At 38.2% G+C, this 22,253-nt stretch overlaps 1 protein-coding gene across 14 annotated transcripts in view; it reads left to right on the forward strand.

Moving 5' to 3' along the window:
• ncanb (neurocan b) overlaps positions 1-22,253 on the forward strand; it is a 567,283-nt gene that overhangs the window by 256,837 nt on the left and 288,193 nt on the right. For all 14 annotated transcript variants that reach the window (XM_062039081.1, XM_062039087.1, XM_062039082.1 and 11 more), the window contains 2 exons: positions 21,450-21,679; positions 21,762-21,930. In XM_062039081.1, coding sequence (XP_061895065.1) covers positions 21,450-21,679; positions 21,762-21,930 — 399 coding nt within the window. The remainder of the gene's footprint in view (positions 1-21,449; positions 21,680-21,761; positions 21,931-22,253) is intronic.

Consider the following 22,253-nt stretch of genomic DNA (forward strand, 5'->3'; position numbering starts at 1 on the left):
CCGAAGGAAGGTGACACAAAACAACAAACAGCCTCTTCGGGATTACGTGCAGTGATAACTTTTCTATCTAAATGCAGATTTTGGCAACCACACTGGCAACAAGGAGGCCTTGATAGTTTATGTTAACACTGAGCAAGATGGCTGTGTTTTGTTTACCTTTTTCACTCCTTTGCTGCAGTGTCATCGCTGATTTCTGGAGGGACTTTCACAAATTAATTTAATTCGGATTTAGCCGTGCAGATTGCCTGGCGTCAGACAGATCAACATCCATACGGCCACGGAGTGCAAGTGACATTGTGAAGTTTATTCGGCTTCATAGCGCGCTGCGAAGTTGCACAAGGAGGGCGACGCAAGGTGAAACCTGGCGAGAATCATCTGGCAAACAGAATGAATGTTGTTGAGGGAACTCAGCGAGGGGGGAAACAAAAGGATGCACCTGACTTTGTTCATGCTAAGTTTGTGGCAAGTTGATGTGCAAAAACTGCGGTTTGATTGTCTTCCAAGGCTGCTGTTTTTTTGTTGTCGATGGTTGCCTTTGAGAAGATCAGTGCTAATCCTCAAGGGACTGGAAGCACGTGGAAAGTCAGCAGCTTATAGACTCCTAAAGATCTGCATTGTGTTTGTGTGATTGTGTGTGAGTGCAGCAGAAAAAACACTCTGAACGCATTCAGTATAGCCTCTTCTTAAGGTTAAAGTTAAAGATAAAGTACCACTTTCATCACAAGGTGAATTCCCTCTGCATTTGACCCATCCCCTTGTTCCACCCCCTGGGAGGTGAGGGGAGCAGTGAGCAGCAGCAGTGGCCGCGCTCGGGAATCATTTTGGTGATTTAACCCCCAAGCAGGGAGGTAATGGGTAGAGATGTCCGATAATGGCTTTTTTGACGATTCCGATATCAACCGATACCGATATATACAGTCGTGGAATTAACACATTATTATGCCTAATTTTGTTGTGATGCCCCAATGCATTAAACAATGTAACAAGGTTTTCCAAAATAAATCAACTCAAGTTATGGAAAAAAATGCCAACATGGCACTGCCATATTTATTATTGAAGTCACAAAGTGCATTATTTTTTTTTACATGCCTCAAAACAGCAGCTTGGAATTTGGGACATGCTCTCCCTGAGAGAGCATGAGGAGGTTGAGGTGGGCGGGGTTGAGGGGGCAGGGTTGAGGTGGGGGGGGGGGGTATATTGTAGCATCCCGGAAGAGATAGTGCTGCAAGGGGTTCTGGGTATTTGTTCTGTTGTGTTTATGTTATTCCGGTGCGGATGTTCTCCCGAAATGTTTGTCATTCTTGTTTGGTGTGGGTTCACGGTGTGGCGCACATTTGCAACAGTGTTGAAGTTGTTTATACGGTCACCCTCAGTGTGACCTGGCTGTTGACCAAGTATGCCTTGCATTCACTTGTGTGTGTGTGAAAAGTCGTAGATATTATGTAATTGGGCCGGCACGCAAAGGCAGTGCCTTTAAGGTTTATTGGCGCTCTGTATTTCTCCCTACGTCCGTGTACCACTCCGTACAGCGGCGTTTTAAAAAGTCATACATTTTACTTTTTGAAACCGATACTGATCATTTCCGATATCACATTTTAAAGCAATAATCGGCCATCCGATATTATCGGACATCCCTAGTAATGGGTCCCATTTTTATAGTCTTTGGTATGACTCGGCTGGGGTTTGAACTCACGACCTACCGATCTCAGGCCACTGTTGTATAGTCGATGGTCGTGTGACGGATGATGAGCCAAGGAGACGCCAAGAGGAATCGTCGAACAAAAAGCTTTATTTTGTTAAAGCGAACCTCGGACTAGAGCTGCAGCTCTAAGAGAAGAATGCCGAATCTTTTCATTCTGCTGTCCTGTCGGAACACTTGTGTTTAAATACAATTTCTTGTAGACCCCCTCTCCTTGTGGGTCCAATCTTGATGCCGGACAGTCTGGCCTGTCAACCTTTCCTTGTCATTATTCCTATGATTAGTTTAAGTCAGGTGACCTCCGAACCCTGTCCTCTGCCCCTATCTGTGGACCTTCTACTTGCTGTTGCTAATTTCTTTAATCTTCCTCCTTACACCTACATTCTTATGGGATTCCCAATCTCCTGTGGACACTCTATTCAGTGCCGGTTATGGATCTTTGCACTTTGACCTTAGTAGAAGAATACATTTAAAAAATGATGTGGCCTAATACAAACACATGCTACTTCCAATCATATAAGATAATTGTACATGATACAATTAACCACACCACTGAGCAAGTTTTTGGTATTTTCTGTTCCTGTTGTGGATTGTAGGCAAGGCTTTTACTTGATGCACAGCTGGGACTTATTGGAAGTTATGGTTTTTAGGCCATCTTGGAACTTCAGATAGTTACAGGGTCATTGCCTCTTAGTTGCATGCGTTGCTGCATACTTCTCCTGAAATAACGTGAGTTTTAAATTATTACTATAACTCAGTGGTGGGCCGTCAGGGCCAGTAAGGCCTTCTCTGCTGGCCTAACATAACCAGAAATCATGATCATAATTAAGGAAAAAAGTATTTTTTAATTTACTTTCACTAAATATCTAAAAGTATTCATATTATCTTCATGTTATAGTATGCTCTTTCCAGTGCTGTTGTTTTTAGTTTAGAGTTTGTATCCAATCAGAATTCAGCTAGCTTATGTTGCCATGCTGTACGAAATCTGCTCGCGGCCCTCAGAATCAACAATGCGGGCGTCCATGCACTGTAAGTGAACGGGGACATACAGTTGATAGACATATGCGATAGCCAATCAGGCCACAAGTTGTTTACAATAGCCTCTCTATCCAGGGACCGAGCTTTTCACACAAAGGGCAAACGGGCACATGTTGTTGCAAGGTATTTATCGTTGTCTTTTCCCAAAAATGTCACAATGCATGTTAGAAGACAGTTATGCTGGTACTCATTTGTGTTGCCAGATACCAAGACCGTAATGGTGATGTGTTGACTCATTTTCAGTTGACAAAAGATATGTACTACTCTAACTGCTCACTAAGTAAATGCAAATTACTGTATATATATATGCAGGTTACTATTACTAAGATAACAATTTGGTATTGTTACCGTATTAATCCTTTCATTTTCTCAAAAATCGACAGTGCTCCTTATAACCCAGTGCGCCTTATGTATTGATTCTGGTTGCGCTGACTGACCTCTAACCAATTATATGTGGTACATGGTGTAATAATATGTGTGACTAGTAGATGGCAGTCACACAAGAGATAGTTGTGGACTGCAGGTTGATGCCTGTTCAAGAAATGACGCTAGCAAGTACCAGTAAGCAAGCTAAACCAAAACTTAGATGTTTAATTGAGAATATAGAACATTACACACAACGTTTAACAATGTCAAAATGTTTTAGTACGACTTTGGTAAACTACAAAGCTGCACCGCTTGATGGATTGTTGAAGCATAACGTACTGTACTTCAACATACGGGTATGGTGTTTGGTGTTTGTATAATCTATTAGGAGACTTTATCTAGTGTTTTGTTTTGCCCTATTATGCAAAACCTACTCTCTCACCTATCGGTACCTGCTGTTGTGTATTTGGGATCTGCATAAGTCCCGAAAATTTGAGCGCGCCCGCCATTGTAGCCTGCGCCACAGTCAATAAGCTCCTTCATTTTCTCTATCCTTGTGTTGTGGGGAATTCATCCTCCGCTGTTGCCATTTCTAATACAAAGTAGAGAATAGTTCAAACCTAATCTGTCAGTAGAGTCCATATGAAAGCGAACAAAGATGACGGGGAGACGCTGTTGAAGTAGAACCACGTAAACAAGACTGCCCACCAAACGGCGCATCTTGAAGAGACGGTCAGAAAGCGGCTTGAAGATGGTGTGTAAAACATAATCTATGCAATATTTTGACCAAAGAACCACCATTACATGTTATGTAGACCACAAGGAAGTGTTTTAAATGTAGAAAACAAATCATAATACAGTATGACTCTTTGTTGTTTGCCTTATAATCTGATTTGCCTTGTGCATGAAAATAGACCCGCTCATTGGCAGTGTGCCTTATGGTCCAAAAATATGGTAAGTCAGTACATCCCTTGACATTTCAGCTACCATTTTATTTTACTTTTGCAAGGGGCAAAACTTGTTTATAATATACTTTAGAGTAGTCAGTGTACTGTTGCTATCCACTAAAAATTATATGTACTACCTGCTCAGTGGACTTGTGGTTAGTGTCTGCCCTGAGATTGGTGGGTCGTGAGTTCAAACCCCGGCCGAGTCATACCAAAGACTAACAATGGGACCCATTACCTCCCTGCTTGGCACTCAGCATCAAGGGTTGGAATTGGGGGTTAAATCACCAAAAGGATTCCCGAGCGGGGCCACCGCCGCTTACTGCTCCCTTCACCTCCCAGGGGGGTGGAACAAGGGGATGGGTCAAATGCAGAGGATAATTTCACCACACCTACTGTGTGTGTGACAATCATTGGTAGTTTCACTTTAACTTCAAAGCCCAGCCTACTAATTAATTACTATTTATTGTAAATAATCCATTTATCTTTTAACTTTAACATTATTGTCTGAATAGTTGGCAACACAATTGAGTAGTAGGCTGGCAGCACTGGATAACAATGGTGCACACACCATGGCTACAGTATGTCTACACTGCACGGTGTTAGAACCAGAATCAGCTCTAGTCACCATGGATGCTGCCACTCTAGGAATTTGACAACGGACAGATACTTCTCTGTTGTGACAAAAGTAATAACAATAGTATAATAGTAAATAATATAGGCACAGCAAATAGATATGTACACATACACGATCTGGTATTTTTACAAAGGATATATACTGTAGATGTATGTACAAGACCGGGTTAAGTACAGAACTCTCGGAAGCTGTCCACTGGATGGTTGTACGGTGTACCGGTATTAGTATAGTACCGCGATACTAATGAATCATATTCGGTACTATACCGCCTCTGAAAAGTACCGGTCATTTTCTACCACTTGTCATTAATATTTTTGACAAAATAATAGAAAGGAAAATGACACATCATGTTACTGCATATGTCAGCAGATAAATTAAGAGCCTTTGTTTGCTTACGTACTAATAAAAGACAGTTGTCTTGTGTATTCACTATTTTCCACCCATCCATCCATCTTCTTCCACTTATCCGAGGTCGGGTCACAGGGGCAGCAGCCTAAGCAGGGAAGCCCAGACTTTCCTCTCCCCAGTCACTTCGTCCGGTTCCTCCCGGGGGATCCCGAGGCGTTCCCAGGCCAGCCGGGAAACATAGTCTTCCCAACGTGTCCTGGGTCTTCCCCGTGGCCTCCTACCGGTCGGATGGGCCCTATCCTGACCAGATGACCGTACCACCTCATCTGGCTCCTCTCGATGTGGAGGAGCAGCGGCTTTACTTTGAGCTCCTGCCGGATGACAGAGCTTCTCACCCTATCTCTAAGGGAGAACCTGGTCATCCGGCGGAGGAAACTCATTTCGGCCGCTTGTACCCGTGATCTTGTCCTTTCGGTCATAACCCAAAGCTCATGACCATAGGTGAGGATGGGAACGTAGATCGACCGGTAAATCGAGAGCTTTGCCTTCCAGCTCAGCTCCTTCTTCACCACAACGGATCGATACAGCGTCCGCATCACTGAAGATGCCGCACCAAACCGCCTGTCGATCTCACGATCCACTCTTCCCTCACTCGTGAACAAGACTCCTAGGTACTTGAACTCCTCCACTTGGGGCAGAGTCTCCTCCCCAACCCGGAGATGGCACTCCACCCTTTTCCGGGCGAGAACCATGGACTCGGACTTGGAGGTGCTGATTCTCATCCCAGTCGCTTCACACTCAGCTGCGAACCGATCCAGTGAGAGCTGAAGATCCTGGCCAGATGAAGCCATCAGAACCACGTCATCTGCTAACAGCAGAGACCTAATCCTGCAGCCACCAAACCGGATCCCCTCAACGCCTTGACTGCGCCTAGAAATTCTGTCCATAAAAGTTATGAACAGAATCGGTGACAGAGGGCAGCCTTGGCGGAGTCCAACCCTCACTGGAAACGCGTCCGACTTACTGCCGGCAATGCGGACCAAGCTCTGACACTGACTATTCACTATTTTATGTAAAGACAAACTTGCAATAAGAAACATATGTTTAATTTACCGTAAGATTTTTTTTGTTAAAATAAGGCCAATAATGCAATTTTTTGTGGTCCCCTTTATTTAGAAAAGTATCTAAATAATTTTGGTACCGGTACCAACATATTGGTATCGGTACAACACTAGTCCACGGTGATTTTCACCTTCTCGAATAAATTTAGTTTCAGGTCATTTGGACCACACCAGGTGACCAGCTGCTCGCCAAACAACAAAGATAGTTTTTTGATGGATGCTTTTCTGAGAGGTGCTACATGACTTCAACACTGTGTTCATCATTATTGTGGTAGGAGCCCCCTGTAGAGTAGAAATAAACAATGCAGGAGAAGAAATGAACGACTTGTGCTGTGTTCTGCGTTTAAAACCAAAGTGTTTCACTAAAATTGTTCTGTCATGTAAGTACAGAGTGGGGTGGTCGATGTATGAAACATATATCAAATGCATTACAATAGAATTATGCTCATATTCTCTTTCGTATTCCTTTATACTGCACTCTATCGTCACTTATTTTTCACACCATTAGGAAACGTGTGAGAGTCACTGTCTTACAGTGAGGTAATGATGGTTGTCCTTCCAAGCAAAGGATGTCTAAAATAAAACAGTACCCAAAAAAAAACCATGCAATCAAATGTCAACATTCATCCATCCATTTTCTATCTCACTTATCCTATTTAGGGTCGCAGGTAAGCTGGATCCTATTAACAATGCAAAGTATTTAAAGTAGTGGTTCTCAAACTTTTTTCACCAAGTAGCAACTCAGAAAACACTTGGCTCTCCAAGTACCACCATATTGACCAACATTAAAATACAATAGCATAGTAGGCCTAAGTATTCATTAAAAACAAGGCAGAAGTTTTATTTAACTAGTATATTTAATGTGTTTGGCCACTGTAACATTACACACAGATTGAACAGTAAGTGATTGAATAAAGGAAAATACAACATTGGACTTTAATCAAGTGATTTGTTCGCGTACCACAAGTTATTACATAGAAAAAAAACACATTAGATAAATAAAAATGCTCAGTTTTGATGACACTCATTGCATTACATCCTACTGAGTTGTTTTGTTTGTTTTGTTTTCTAATATTTTTGCGTTGATATACTTATATTTTACAATGCCTTTGTTTGTTCAAATTGTGTACAGTGATACTGAATGATTAGACTTAGACCTAGACAAACTTTAATGATCCACAAGGGAAATTGTTCAACACAGTAGCTGTTACAATGATGGAAAGGACAATGCAGGTATAAATAGACTAATATAGCTATAAAAAAAATCTAACATATATACGAATATATACATATGTGTACAGAGTAATTTATATACAGATATATTATATTATGTCTATAACATGTATACAATATAAACCAATGACCATGTACAATATTACAGTATATACAGTCTATATGACAGCAGCAGCATAAAATAGAGAGTAGGTCCAGCAGGAAATAGAAAATAGACATTATAAACAAAGAGAAGTAGCTAACATGTCAGGTGTCAGGTTATTACCTGACACTAGATGACATTAGATGTCATTAGACATTAGATGACATCTGCCTATTGGCAGATGTCATCTATTGCTGTATGGCGAGTGATTATACAGCTGGATGGAGTGTGGAATGAAGGAGTTCTTGAATCGCACAGTGCGGGAAGGAAGTTGAAGGAGCCTGTTGGAGTATGAACTCCGCTGTCCCTTAATTGTCAGGTGGAGTGGATGGGCAGGATTGTCTATGATGGCCAGCAGTTTGTCCAGTGACCTCCTGTCCCTCACTGACACAAACGCCTCCAATTGCGTGCCAATAGTTTGGCCGGCTTTCCGGATCAGATTATCAATCCGGTTTGAGTCCCTTTTGCTGGTGCTGCTCCCCCAACAAACCACTGCAAAGTACAGTGCACTGGCCACAACAGACTGATAAAATATCTCCAACAGCTTGCTGCACACATTGAATGACCTAAGCTTCCTCAGGAAAAAGAGTCTGCTCATGCCCTTCTTGTAAACAGCTTTGCAGTTGTCCTTCCAGTCCAGTCTGCTTTTCAAGTGGACTCCCAGGTACTTGTACTGCTCCACTACTGCCACCTCCCGGCCCTGGATCTTGATGGGCTCCACCGGGGTCACTCTCTTCCTGAAGTCGATGACCAGCTCCTTGGTCTTGTCCACATTAAGGACCAGAAGGTTCACCTGAGACCACTCCACAAAGTCAGCGATCAGTGTCCTGTACTCCAATTCCCGTCCCTCTCCGATACACCCGACCACAGCAGAGTCGTCAGAGTATTTCTGCAGGTGGCAGGACCTGGAACTATACTGGAAGTCTGAGGTGTACAGGGTGAACAGGAAAGGAGACAGGACGGTCCCCTGTGGAGCACCTACACCACTGACCACAGTATCCGACACGGAGCTCCCCAGTCGCACAAACTGGGGCCTGTCAGACAAGTAATCAGTGATCCAGGAGACAATGGATGAACTGACACCCATCCTGAGCAACTTGTCACTCATCAGAATTGGCTGAATGGTGTTAAAGGCACTGGAGAAATAAAAAAAACATGATCCTCACAGTGCCCTTCCCACCATCCAGGTGAGAGTGAGCATGATGCAGCAGGTAGATAACAGCATCGTCCACTCCTACATGGTGCTGATATGCAAACTGTAGAGGATCCAAGGAAGGAGCCACCAGTGGCCTCAGCTGATCCAGCACAAGTCTCTCGAGGACCTTCATGACCTGGGACGTCAGGGCTACAGGTCTGAAGTCATTTGAGCTCGATGGGATGGGCTTCTTGGGCACCGGCACTATGCAGGATGTTTTCCATAGCACTGGTATTATGTTATTGCCAGTGTTATTTTGAAAGAAGACATTGAATAATGAGAAGTGATAACCATTTAGTACAATGTCTTCGATTTTATATATATATATATATATATACACAAACCCTGTTACCATGAGTTGGGAAATTGTGTTAGATGTAAATATAAACGGAATACAATGACTTGCAAATCATTTTCAACCCATATTCAGTTAAATATGCTACAAAGACAACATATTTGATGTTCAAACTGATAAACTTTTTTTTTTTTCGCAAATAATCATTAACTTTAGAATTTGATGCCAGCAACACGTGACAAAGAAGTTGGGAAAGGTGGCAATAAATACTGATAAAGTTGAGGAATGCTCATCAAACACTTATTTGGAACATCCCACAGGTGAACAGGCAAATTGGGAACAGGTGGGTGTCATGATTGGGTATGAAAGTAGATTCCATGAAATGCTCAGTCATTCACAAACAAGGATGGGGCGAGCGTCACCACTTTGTCAACAAATGCGTGAGCAAATTGTTGAACAGTTTAAGAAAAACCTTTCTCAACCAGCTATTGCAAGGAATTTAGGGATTTCACCATCTACGGTCTGTAATATCATCAAAGGGTTCAGAGAATCTGGAGAAATCACTGCACGTAAGCAGCTAAGCCTGTCACCTTCGATCCCTCAGGCTGTACTGCATCAACAAGCGACATCAGTGTGTAAAGGATATCACCACATGGGCTCAGGAACACTTCAGAAACCCACTGTCAATAACTACAGTTGGTCGCTACATCTGTAAGTGCAAGTTAAAACTCTCCTATGCAAGGCGAAAACCGTTTATCAACAACACCCAGAAACGCCATCGGCTTCGCTGGGCCTGAGTTCATCTAAGATGGACTGATACAAAGTGGAAAAGTGTTATGTGTTCTGACGAGTCCACATTTCAAATTATTTTTGGAAACTGTGGATGTCTTGTCCTCCGGAACAAAGAGAAAAAGAACCATCCGGATTGTTATAGGCGCAAAGTTGAAAGGCCAGCATCTAAGATGGTATGGGGGTGTATTAGTGCCCAAGACATTGGTAACTTACACATCTGTGAAGGCACCATTAATGCTGAAAAGTACATACAGGTTTTGGAGCATGGACGCCCCTGCTTATTTCAGCAAGACAATGCCAAGCCACGTGTTACATCAACGTGGCTTCATAGTAAAAGTGCAGGCCTGCCTGTAGTCCAGACCAGTCTCCCATTGAAAATGTGTGGCGCATTATGAAGCCTAAAATACCACAACAGAGACCCCGAACTGTTGAACAATTTAAGCTGCACATCAAGCAAGAATGGGAAATAATTCCACCTGAGAAGCTTAAAAAATGTGTCTCCTCAGTTCCCAAACGTTTACTGAGTGTTGTTAAAAGAAAAGGCCATGAAACACAGTGGTGAACATGCCCTTTCCCAACTACAAAAGTTTGGAGACACCTTCTCATTCAATGGGTTTTCTTTATTTTCATGACTATTTACATCATATTTTTTTTAATCTTTCCTTTCTAATCCATTTTCTACCGCTTGTTACTCTTGGTGTCTCCTAGCCGCTCATTCAAATCTTATTGTCTAAAAATGAATTTTCCCATCGATAACGTGACACTATTAAATGTTGATGAACATCGATGTTAATTGATGTTAAATGACAAAACGGATTATGAAGACAATGTATATGTATAAATACATATATGTATTTATATATATATATATATGTATATATATATATATATATATATATATATATATATATATATATATATATATATATATATATATATATATATATATATATATATATATATATATATATATATATATGTATACATACATACATACATACAGCCTGGCCCCCGGCCAAATTTTTTTAACCCAATGTGGCTCCCGAGTCAAAAAGTTTGGGAACCCCTGATTTACATTGTAGATTGTCACTGGAGGCATCACAACTATGAATGAACACATGTGGAGTTATGTACTTAACAAAAAAAGGTGAAATAACTGAAAACATGCTTTATATTTTAGTTTCTTCAAAATAGCCACCCTTTGCTCTGATTACTGCTTTGCACACTCTTAGCATTCTCTCGATGACCTGAAATGGTTTTCACTTCCCTGGTGTCATAGTTTTGATGCCTTCAGTGACAATCTACAATGTAAATAGTCATGAAAGTAAAGAAAACACATTGAAATGAGAAGGTGTGTCCATATATATATATATATATATATATATATATATATATATATATATATATATATATATATATATATATATATATATATATATACACAAATCTCCTGATGATTGAGGAAACCCCTTATGAAACAGGCCTGTAGAGATGAAAAAGTCTTGTGATTTTTTTCCCACACATACATATTACGCTCTACCACGGTATCGAGCACTATTTTTTTGGATAATCTAATTAAGATATATATATATATATATATATATATATATATATATATATATATATATATATATATATATATATATATATATATAATTAGTATATATATATATATATATATATATATATATATATATATATATATATATATATATATATATAATTAGTATAAAATTGCATAACATTTTGTTTTACTTTAAACTGATCCTAAATACAGTACACCTAGTTATAGCGCCGCTAATAGCTAGCAACCTGGCAACTAGAGCATAAATAGTTTGCTATGTTAAATGCAAAGATTATTAAAATACCACAGTAAACCGTAATGATCTTTTTCCATTTAAAACCTGCAAGGTAAGGTGAACCAATGTTAATGTCCATTTAAAAACATTTGTGCCAAAATTGCAGGTGTAATATAAAAAAAATATTTACCAACAAGAAAAGGTCTAATCAACAAATCATTCCATGACACCCTACAGTACCGCTGTGGACCCCTTGCAGACATTGTGACTGAGAATTAGAGTACAATAATATGTAATGGCATAGTGTCGTCTCTAATTAAGTTTTTATACACCCCTAGGTCAAGTTTTTCAAACTTTTACAGGACCATGGACCATCTAGCTTTCCAAATGAGTGTAAAGCAGTGTTTCGATTATTTGGCTCATTTATTGCTGCTTGGGCACCCTTTACTGTCAGCAGTTAATTTTTTATTGGCCCGCGGCACATTAGAGAAACACAACTCAACACAGCACAAATGGTAAACAATTGAGCAAAAGGCACTATATATATATATATATATATATATATATATATATATATATATATATATATATATATATATATATATATATATACTGAGCTTCAAGAGGTAGTCATCTGAGATGGTTTTCACTTCACAGGTGTGCTTGAAGCTCATCAAGAGAATGCCAAGAGTGTGCAAAGCAGTAATCAGAGCAAAGGGTGGCTATTTGAAACCGACACAGACAGCCATCAGACTGTATAATGCATATGTTCCTTGACTGCACTTAAATGTAGTGTATATGTAAAATATATTTATATTATTTATATATTACATATATAATATGTATATTATATTATTTATTATTATTCTTGTCTATTGTGAGCGAACTGTGGTGCTGAATTTCCCCCAGGGATCAATAAAGTACTTTCTATTCTATTCTATTCTATTCTATTTTGAATAAACTAAAATATGAGACATGTTTTCAGTTATTTCACCTTTTTTAAGTACATAACTCCACATGTGTTCATTCATAGTTTTGATGCCTTCAGTGACAATCTACAATGTAAACAGTCATGAAAATAAAGAAAACACATTCAATGAGGAGAAGGTGTGTCCAAACTTTTGGCCTTGGCTTTAGTACTTGTTAGGTTCAAACACTGACATCTATTAAACAAGACAAAAGGCAAGGAATCAAACAGAGACAGAATTAAATTTGGACTCAATATTGAGGAGAGACATGGCCACTGTACTTTCTATACAGTCCTGCACCACGCTCTGACGAAGAAGCTTTTCGTCCTCTCTTTTATTTAGATGTTCAATGTTTACGCAACAACACATTTCTCAACAGGATTGGGTAGTATGTAAACAGTCCTTGTTTTCGGTCACAATAGAAGGCAAAAGAAGAAGATCCCTCGGGCTTGGGCTTGTCGTAGATTCAGCTTTGGCAGGTTTTTGGAGGACAATGGATGACCCCTCCCGTCTGATTCCATCGTACACAGTGGAATCTTCCAAGCGTTTGGCTTGGTGCAGCCGAGTCAGCTTCTTGTCTGTTCATTGGGAACTCAGAATGGAAAGTTTTTTGATAATTTAAATACAATTTTTCTGACGTTTCCCTCCTGTTTATCAAATAACTTCTCCATAATCTTCTTATCCCCAATAACTTCTTCTTGCAATCTTCAGTTAATGGTTAATTTCTCTAGGACCAAGTTATGTTTACACTCAGAATTGAACATCATTTTTTTTCTCCTCATAATTATGACATTTCTGGAAATAAATCAAAAAACACCATTCTGGTAGGTATTCTTGTCTTCAGATTCATCTTCCTTGTCGTCCACCAGGAAGTACATCTGAACAGCTTTATCATCTGCTGGGCCAATCGCTGTGGTAATCAGACGGTTAAACAGAGAACAGACAGGGAAAACAACAACATCCACACAACGTCAGTATTGCTGAACACGGCCATAGTTACCAGATACCAAAGACTTGTATTTGCCAAACACGTCCAACCACCCCTCCTACATAGATGTATCTATGCCTGAATGCTCTTTCAGTTTACCGTTAAAAGTGTGCAGGCCTTCCAGTGCTTTGGTCAGGCTACTTTCTGCATCAGTGCACTTTGGTACGAACATACAACACTGTTCACCAAATATTGCGCACACGCCCTAATTTCCGCCATGTTTAGCGTCATACGGTTTTGAAAAGCCATAAGGCAGGTGGCGGCGAGTTGATTAGCGACGGGTTCAAGTCTTGGCCTGTGTAATTTTACAATCTCTGTACGTTGTAGTGGACGTAGCTTATTCTGTCAACATTCCTGTTAATCGTACACCACCAGTAGACGTATGATTCAAATCCAGCTGCAACTTGATTTACCAATTTATAGTCGTCAGATATACTTCTTTGGACACCCATTAATATAGGTTGGATCTACAACACTTTGCCAGTTTACATCATGTCTAGTTATTTTCCAATGTTCAGATATCAAACTGTTCAAGTGTGTTAACAATTCTTGTACAAATTTTGATACATTTACTATGTGTATGCAGTTATCTGATGATACGTTTCCTAACTGTTGTACAGAGCCTTGCATGTTAATGCAGGTATAATTAGCTTTTTTTCACATATTTATCAAATATTGGTTTCTGCTTTGTCTCTTTAGCTACATGGTCAATTTTGTTTTGCTCATTACTTCAATTCAACTTTTTTGACTCATTTTGAGTAATTTTCTGGGCTTATACATACAACACAATCAGTTTTTGTAGCCTTTTCCACTTGCTCCGCCATAAGGAACAAATTAATTACCAAAACAGGAACCAATTATTATCAAACTTTGACACACCATCAAATGGTATGCTTACAACTTGTCACAGTGGAATTTGTAGTGTGCTAGTTAACATGTCCCTTTGATAACACAACTACAATCCCAAATACTTTTTTCATTATATGACATTTTTACAATGTAAATACAATCCCAAATACTTTTTTCATTATATGACATTTTTACAATGTAAATACAATCCCAAATACTTTTCCCATTATATATCCTTTTTACCATGTGCTAAGTGGACTCAGCTTGGTCTTTCCACTATCTTTACTGCTTTTTAAGTTATTTACAATCTCTCCCCCCTTCGAGAATGCTCATGTTTCCTTTTCATTGATTTTTCAAAATGTTGGTAGCTAATAAGGTCTTTCAAATATTATTTCAAATGGTCTGAGTCTTGTTGTACTTGTAATGTTCATGTACTGTACATTTTTACTAAATCTATACATTGTTCATGGACGTTTAGTTTTTTCCATACATTTCTTTAATCTGTTTTTATTTTATTACCGTTTGTCCTTTTCACTAATCCTGCGCTTTGTGGATCATAAGCACAGTGATTTTTTCTATCAATGTGGAATAATGATTCTATTTTCTTGATCAATTGATTTACAAAATAAGGTCCATTGTCACTGTATAGATTTAGTTATATCATATCTTGGTATTATCTCTTTGCATAATGCTTTTGCTACTGTTAGCGTATCTGCTTTTCCTTTAGGAAATATTTCTACCCACTTTGAAAATGCATCTACTATGACCAGACAATAATGTTCTCCTTCACTCTTATTTAGTTTAATTAAAATCCAAGCCTAGATGTCGTATACAAATTTTTTATTTTTTATTTTTATTTTTATTTTTATTTTTTTATACGAATTAAACTATAGGAAGTATAGTACTTCTGGATGACGATATTCATATCCCTCCTGTTGAGCCATGAGTTCAACCTTGGCTCAATATTGCTGCTCACCTATACCGATTTTTCTTTGTAAGATTGGTTTATTGTCTGGACATACATAGATGTCTTCTTTGTTCATCATCATCCTCATCATTTATTTTTATTCCTTTCATGAAAATGCATATATACAAGCCATATACAATTGACACTTTCATTGTTTTTTTGTTTGTTTGTTTTTTGTATACATTTCCATGATCAGAAAGGAATAGATGGAAGAATACTATTCTTATATTTATCTGACCCTTTTTTAACACAAATTATTTTAGCTGACTTCATCACTGTTACCTCTACCAACACCCTAACTCCAAAATACTTTTAATTTTGGTTTAAGCATTTTCAAAATGACACGTCCAATCAAAATCAGTTTGATATAATTACAGTTATCTCTTTTTGTAACTCTTTTTCAATTCAAAAATATTCTTGCAGCTTTTTAAGTCTTTCTTTAGAGAATTCCATACTTTCACAGCAGCAACAGACAAGCACATTTGCTTCAAATGTGTTGGCACTCGTATTTAGTTTAAAATCATACGGCCTTCTGTGGTTCTCATCTTCAGATGTGAACACAAGTAACTTTTGTAAGTCCTTCGGAAGAACTTTGTTTCTAGCTTTGAACATCACTTATAGAGTATGCCATTCTACAATGTATTTCAGTTTTAATAATCCTGACCTAATGAAGAGTGGATTTGTGTGGTCTCTATATCCTACTGTAAAAATTATACGAACTGCTCTTTTCTGCGAAAGAAATAAAGGCATTATGTTGCTGTGATATGTATTTCCCCATATTTCTGCACAATAATTGAAATAAGATAGAATAATTGAGCAATATTACGTTCTCATTGTATTATTTAACCTTGTTCAAAATAAATAAGCTTTTAGATAGCTTATTTTTCACATGCAATATATGAGCTTTCCATGTCAACTTTTCATCTAAAATGACCCCAAGAAATCTGATTTCAGACGACTTCTCAAATTTTCACATTGTTTATGGATAAACTAACTTCTATCTTTCTTTTATTACTGAATACTATAAATTTAGTCTTTTCCAAGTTTAAAGATAATTTATTTACATCAAACCACAATTTTAGTTTAACCATTTCCTTTTTAATATTATCGGCTAAGATTTTCAAGTCATCTCACTAAGAAACATTGACTGCATAACCCTATTTTCCCTTTTCCAGACATCCCCTGATTTATACTTATCTCTTGGTATTTCGTTTACTAAGCTAGGTCCTACATTTACAAAGAATTGATTTAATTCATTGACAATTTCGTCTTTGTTTTCAATTAACATATTATCTTTAAATATCTAGGTAATTCTGTTCGCCTTGTCCTATTCCCTATTGCTTTATTCAAACTATTCCATGTAGCCTTTATGTTATTTTTATTTTTATGCAACATTCTTTTGTAATATTCACTTTTTTCTTGTCTCAATATATTGGTCAACTTGATTTTGTAGTTCTTATAGCGTTTTTCAGCATTCTCTGTTCTCGATTTGATAAACTCCTTATAAAGTCTATTTTTCTTTTTACATGCATTTTTCAAACTGTTCATCATCCAAGACGCATTATTTTGCCTTTGTTTAGATGTGCATGGAACCTCAGGACAATGCTTGTTTTGCTGTTTTGTCAGCAAACACATTTCCTATTGATACTGTGTCTGTTCCTTTGGTGTGTGCTGCACATTTGCATATTGCTATTTTAGCTGGTAGCTGTACTGCTTCCATTCTTTCTTTTTCTCTTTCTTTCTTTTATACGAATTAAACTTTATCATTCCTATATTTTGGCTATATTTATATATATTGTGACCTTTTGATCTTTCATTTCTTTACATGCTTCTTTCTATTAATGCTTCTAGTTCCGCCGCTTGCATTCAGCAATTTGATGGTCATTTGATAGCATTCAAAACTTTCGTTACTGTAACAATCGCACATTCTGTTCTATTTTTATTTTACAGAATGCTGCTTCAGCTTCTGAATTCCACTCTACAGATGATTACATTTTTCATTAATTTACTTAAAGGAGCTACTATTTCATCATAATTTGGTATTCAACTTCTACAATAATTGGTTAATCCTAAAAATTACCTAATTTGCTTCTTTGTTTGTGGTTTTTGTACTTGTCGTACTTTGTTTTTCTATTTTCCACAATAGTGCGTCCATTTCTATTTAGAGAACGTCCTAGATCCTTTACTTCTCTTTTGCATATTTGGACTTTTATTTTGCTTATTTTGTGTCTTTCACTATGTAGATTATTTAATAACGCTAATGTTATTTTTCTCCTAATTCAAATGTTATACATCTTACTTTATGTATTTTTTAAGTAACTTTTTAAACTCACTTAACTGTCTATACGCCACTTAATCTATACTTTTACACTCTGAATTTACATTCTTCCCATTGTTTATATTTCTTATTTGCAATTATTATTCACCAATATTCAAAGCAAACAGTTGTCTATCGCTAGCTGATAGTTTTCCTGATTGCCATACCTCCTTATTTATTCTATGTTATGTCATCATTTTATCATAGCTCAACACTCAAATGTATGGTATACTACAAATGTCTGAAACATAATCCAACCTAAGAATGATATACTACACTTCAAAGTTAAACCTACTTTTTACTTTAAACTCACATGTAATAAATTCATTTTCACACCTCCCCCAATTCCCCACGCACGCACACACACACCCACACACACACACCCAAGGTGGTGTGTGGGTGCGTGACTGCACTCATAAGGGCAAAGGTCAGCAACACTTGAAGAGGTTTCTTTTCTGTTTTCTTCTTCTTCCCTCAGCTAATAAACATGTAACCCCCTTTATCATTTTATCATACTATATATCTCAACTCTTATTATAGTTATTCATGTAGGTTTTTATTTGTTCCATTATTTAATTATACACATATATATTTGTATATATAAAAGCGCTCTTTATATATCCAAACATACATGCATATCTTCAGTCTACATTTTCTTCATATCTTATTTCAATACCCCCCATTATCTCTGTCGTAAGCATTAGTTTATTTCATTTAGCATTAATTCTTATTATTGATTTTTTTTCCATTTCTTCATTTATTTTTACTTTTCTCTCACTTTAGCACTTTGAGTTTTCTCTTATTTTATTTTTCTCTCTCTCTCTGTCTCTCTCCACACTCAATCTCAATTTTACCATCTATTTTTCTATTTTTCATTCCTCCTTCATGATCTGATACTATTGCTAAACCTAGCACAGTCATTTTATTCTCTACATGCTCCCCTCACCCCCCAGCGGGTGATCCAGGGTGATGGGTCAAATGCAGAGAATAATTTCGCCACACCTAGTGTGTGTGTCAATCATTGGCACTTTAACTTCTTTAACTTTACATGCTACGGTGTCACACTAAATTTTTATTTCGTTACCCTTTATTTATTATTATTATCTCTGATTTACTCGCTGTTTGTTTACTTAAGTCCTCATAATTTAGTATGTCCTTATTATCAATTTATTTGTCTTTTCGTGTGGTTTTCTGAGATTTGGATGTCTCCTATTTTGGTTTCAATGGATTCTAATAGACCATATCAGGTCTGCGTTTTTTGTGTCCCTCTTTCCATTTTGAGAATTTGGAGTAATCCTTTGTCCCCTACAGAGCCGAACTTATAAGGATTACTTTTCTCTTTGTTGTAAGATAGTGGTTTAAATTATTACAGTGGTACACGATGCTTCTACTGGAGATGATTCCCCATTGGAGGTGTCTTGCCTAAAGCTTCCACAGTAACCCACTATTTACTTCTCACAACTTTAATATGGAGTGATAGCCTAATGGCGATTACTCCCACACACTCTGACGTTCATGCATACTTTTCAGTTTTATGGTATTCGGAAATGTTCAATGTTTCATGTAGGAGTCCGACCCCCTCTAGGTTATTGTTGTTTACGGACAAAAATTCAGTTTTTTTTTCTGAATAGACCTTGTTAGGTCTGTGTTGGACGCCGTCGCCCTCAGGATAATGATTCACGGATATTTCAATATTTATTGTGGGACTCCGACACCCTCCAGTATGTTTGTTTATGGTTCACGGATATTGTGGGACTCCGACACCCTTCAGTATTTTGGCCTCTTCGGTTTTTATTTTAATTCAGTTTTTATTTTAAATTTTAATACTCACGGACTTTGGACTCCGACACCCCTCTAATTATTTGGCCTATTTACCTGTTAGAGCCTAGGATTTACAGGGTTTGTAATAGTTCACGGATATTTCAAATTGTATTGTGGGACTCCGACACCCTAGACGTTTCTTTCTCTGTCAATTGAAACGTACTCACTGCTCTCTGCGTTCCTTCCTCTTGTCCTCGGATTTCCGTCAGTTTTTCAAATTCCAGCCAAAATGAAGAAAGGCAGTTCCTCAATCAGGATTTGGTTGCCATGGTCTTTCTGGTTTCACTCACTCTTGCTGGAATCGTCAAAACGTATTGGATCCGGCTCGAAGGACCAATTAGATGTTAGGTTCAAACACTGATGACATCTATTAAACAAGACAAAAGGCAAGGAATCAAACAGAGACAGAATTAAATTTGGACTCAATATTGAGGAGAGACATGGCCACTGTACTTTCTATACAGTCCTGCACCACGCTCTGACGAAGAAGCTTTTCGTCCTCTCTTTTATTTAGATGTTCAATGTTTACGCAACAACACATTTCTCAACAGGATTGGGTAGTATGTAAACAGTCCTTGTTTTCGGTCACAATAGAAGACAAAAGAAGAAGATCCCTCGGGCTTGGGATTGTCGTAGATTCAGCTTTGGCAGGTTTTTGGAGGACAATGGATGACCCCTCCCGTCTGATTCCATCGTACACAGCGGAATCTTCCAAGCGTTTGGCTTGGTGCAGCCGAGTCAGCTTCTTGTCTGTTCATTGGCAACTCAGAATGGAAAGTTTTTCGATAATTTAAATACAATTTTTCTGACAGTACTGATTAGCATTAGCGATTTTACATGGCGATTTCAACACTTCCAAATTCGGCAATGAAAACTTCAACTAAGATGCACGTTACAATTGAATAGCCGGTGTGTAATGAGTACAATACTTACAGTATATACACTTTTTAATGCTCACCATGAAACTAGACTGGCACATTCAGCTTCACAGCACAGACTTTTTCCTGGTTCGACTTAGACTTAGACTTAGACTGAGACAAACTTTATTGATCCACAAGGGAAATTGTTGCACACCGTAGCTCAGTTATAAAGGATGGAAAGGGTAAGGGTGGAAAGGATAATACAAGTATATAGTAGACTAAAAATGTACCGTAGTAGCAATATGAAATATAACACATATGTAATATTTACATATTATATATACAGTATATAAAATATACTGATATATTATATTATATTATATTTTTATATAATATATACAATATATAACAATTACCATGTACAATATTACAGTATATGTAACAGCTGCAGCAAAAAAAGGGCAGCGTAAAATAGAGAGTAGATCCAACAGAAAATATACATTATAAACAAAGAGAGGTAGCTAACATAGAAGCGGTCAGGTAATAGACAGATATCATCTGTTGCTGTATGGCGAGTGATTATACATTGATGATGATTATACATTATTCGTACTGTGGCCAATACACTACTGCCATCTAACATCTTGGAACTGCAACTCCACGCATCACCTACAACATAATACTTGCAAATTACAATCTTAAGTGTAAGAAAACAGGATATAAAAAACGCACAGCAAAGTTATCATTATCAGCTCATTGTTAAAAAGAAAGATGTAATTATTGAACAATTACTATTTTTAACACATGAACACAAAAGTACAGAGAATTGGTACTGTTGAGCACCGTATCGTTGCAGATGTGAATGGTACCTATCTGTAGTGGCGTTATTAAAGTAATAAAGGCAGCACGTCACCTTTTATCCTCAATACACAAAAATCCACCTTTTAAAGATGTTATATTTCCACGTCACCTTTTCGCCTCCAAACAACAGCACAAAGTTGCAGTGACGACAAAGTCAAGGCAATACCAAGTGGTCCCATCTTCTCCTCTCTTCCTTTGCTCCTCAGGCCTAACCGATGCTGACACCATGGTGAACATGAGGAAGGTGACCCATCAGACCATTAGCGAGGAGCTGTCAGAAACAGTTTTGCTCCCGTGCATCTTCACCCTGCGACCCGGGGCCGGTTTATCCCACGAGCCGCCCCGCATTAAGTGGTCTAAGGTGTGGGGCCAACGGGGCTCTGACGGCTCGCAGAAGGAGCAGTCGGTCCTGGTGGCCAAAGACAATGTGGTCAAGGTATGGTTAACGATAAAGAACCACTCGTACTGTCCATGACAACATCACGTTAATAATCCATACTCAAATCCTCTTCAACCAGGTGAAGAAGGCCTACCAGGGCCGGGTATCGCTGCCTGGTTACAACAGGAACCGATACAACGCCAGTCTCACTCTGACGGGGTTGCGATCCAGCGACTCTGGTCTGTACCGCTGCGCGGTCGTGGTTGGCATCAACGACGAGCAAGACATGGTCCCGTTGCAGGTCACAGGTCAGCAGAACATTAGTTTTTATATGTTTTTTTTTAAGGTCTAAGTCCAAAGTAAATACAAATATCAGTAAATTGCTGAGACATGGAGAAGGGCTAGGATTAAATCAGCTCTGCTTTTTCCTACTCCTTTTCGGACGCGTTGAATTGTGCAAGGGAAAACGTAGTGTTTATTACTTACTGCACTGCAAAAACTGAAATCTAAGTAAGATTAAATACAAACATATCTCAAATAAGGGTGATATTTGCTTATTTTCTGTCTGATAAGATCATTATTCTACTAAGCAGATTTTATGTTAGTGTTTTACTTGTTTTAAGAGTTTTGG

This window comes from Entelurus aequoreus, linkage group LG27 (genome assembly GCF_033978785.1).
Source record: "Entelurus aequoreus isolate RoL-2023_Sb linkage group LG27, RoL_Eaeq_v1.1, whole genome shotgun sequence".
Lineage (NCBI taxonomy): Eukaryota > Metazoa > Chordata > Actinopteri > Syngnathiformes > Syngnathidae > Entelurus > Entelurus aequoreus.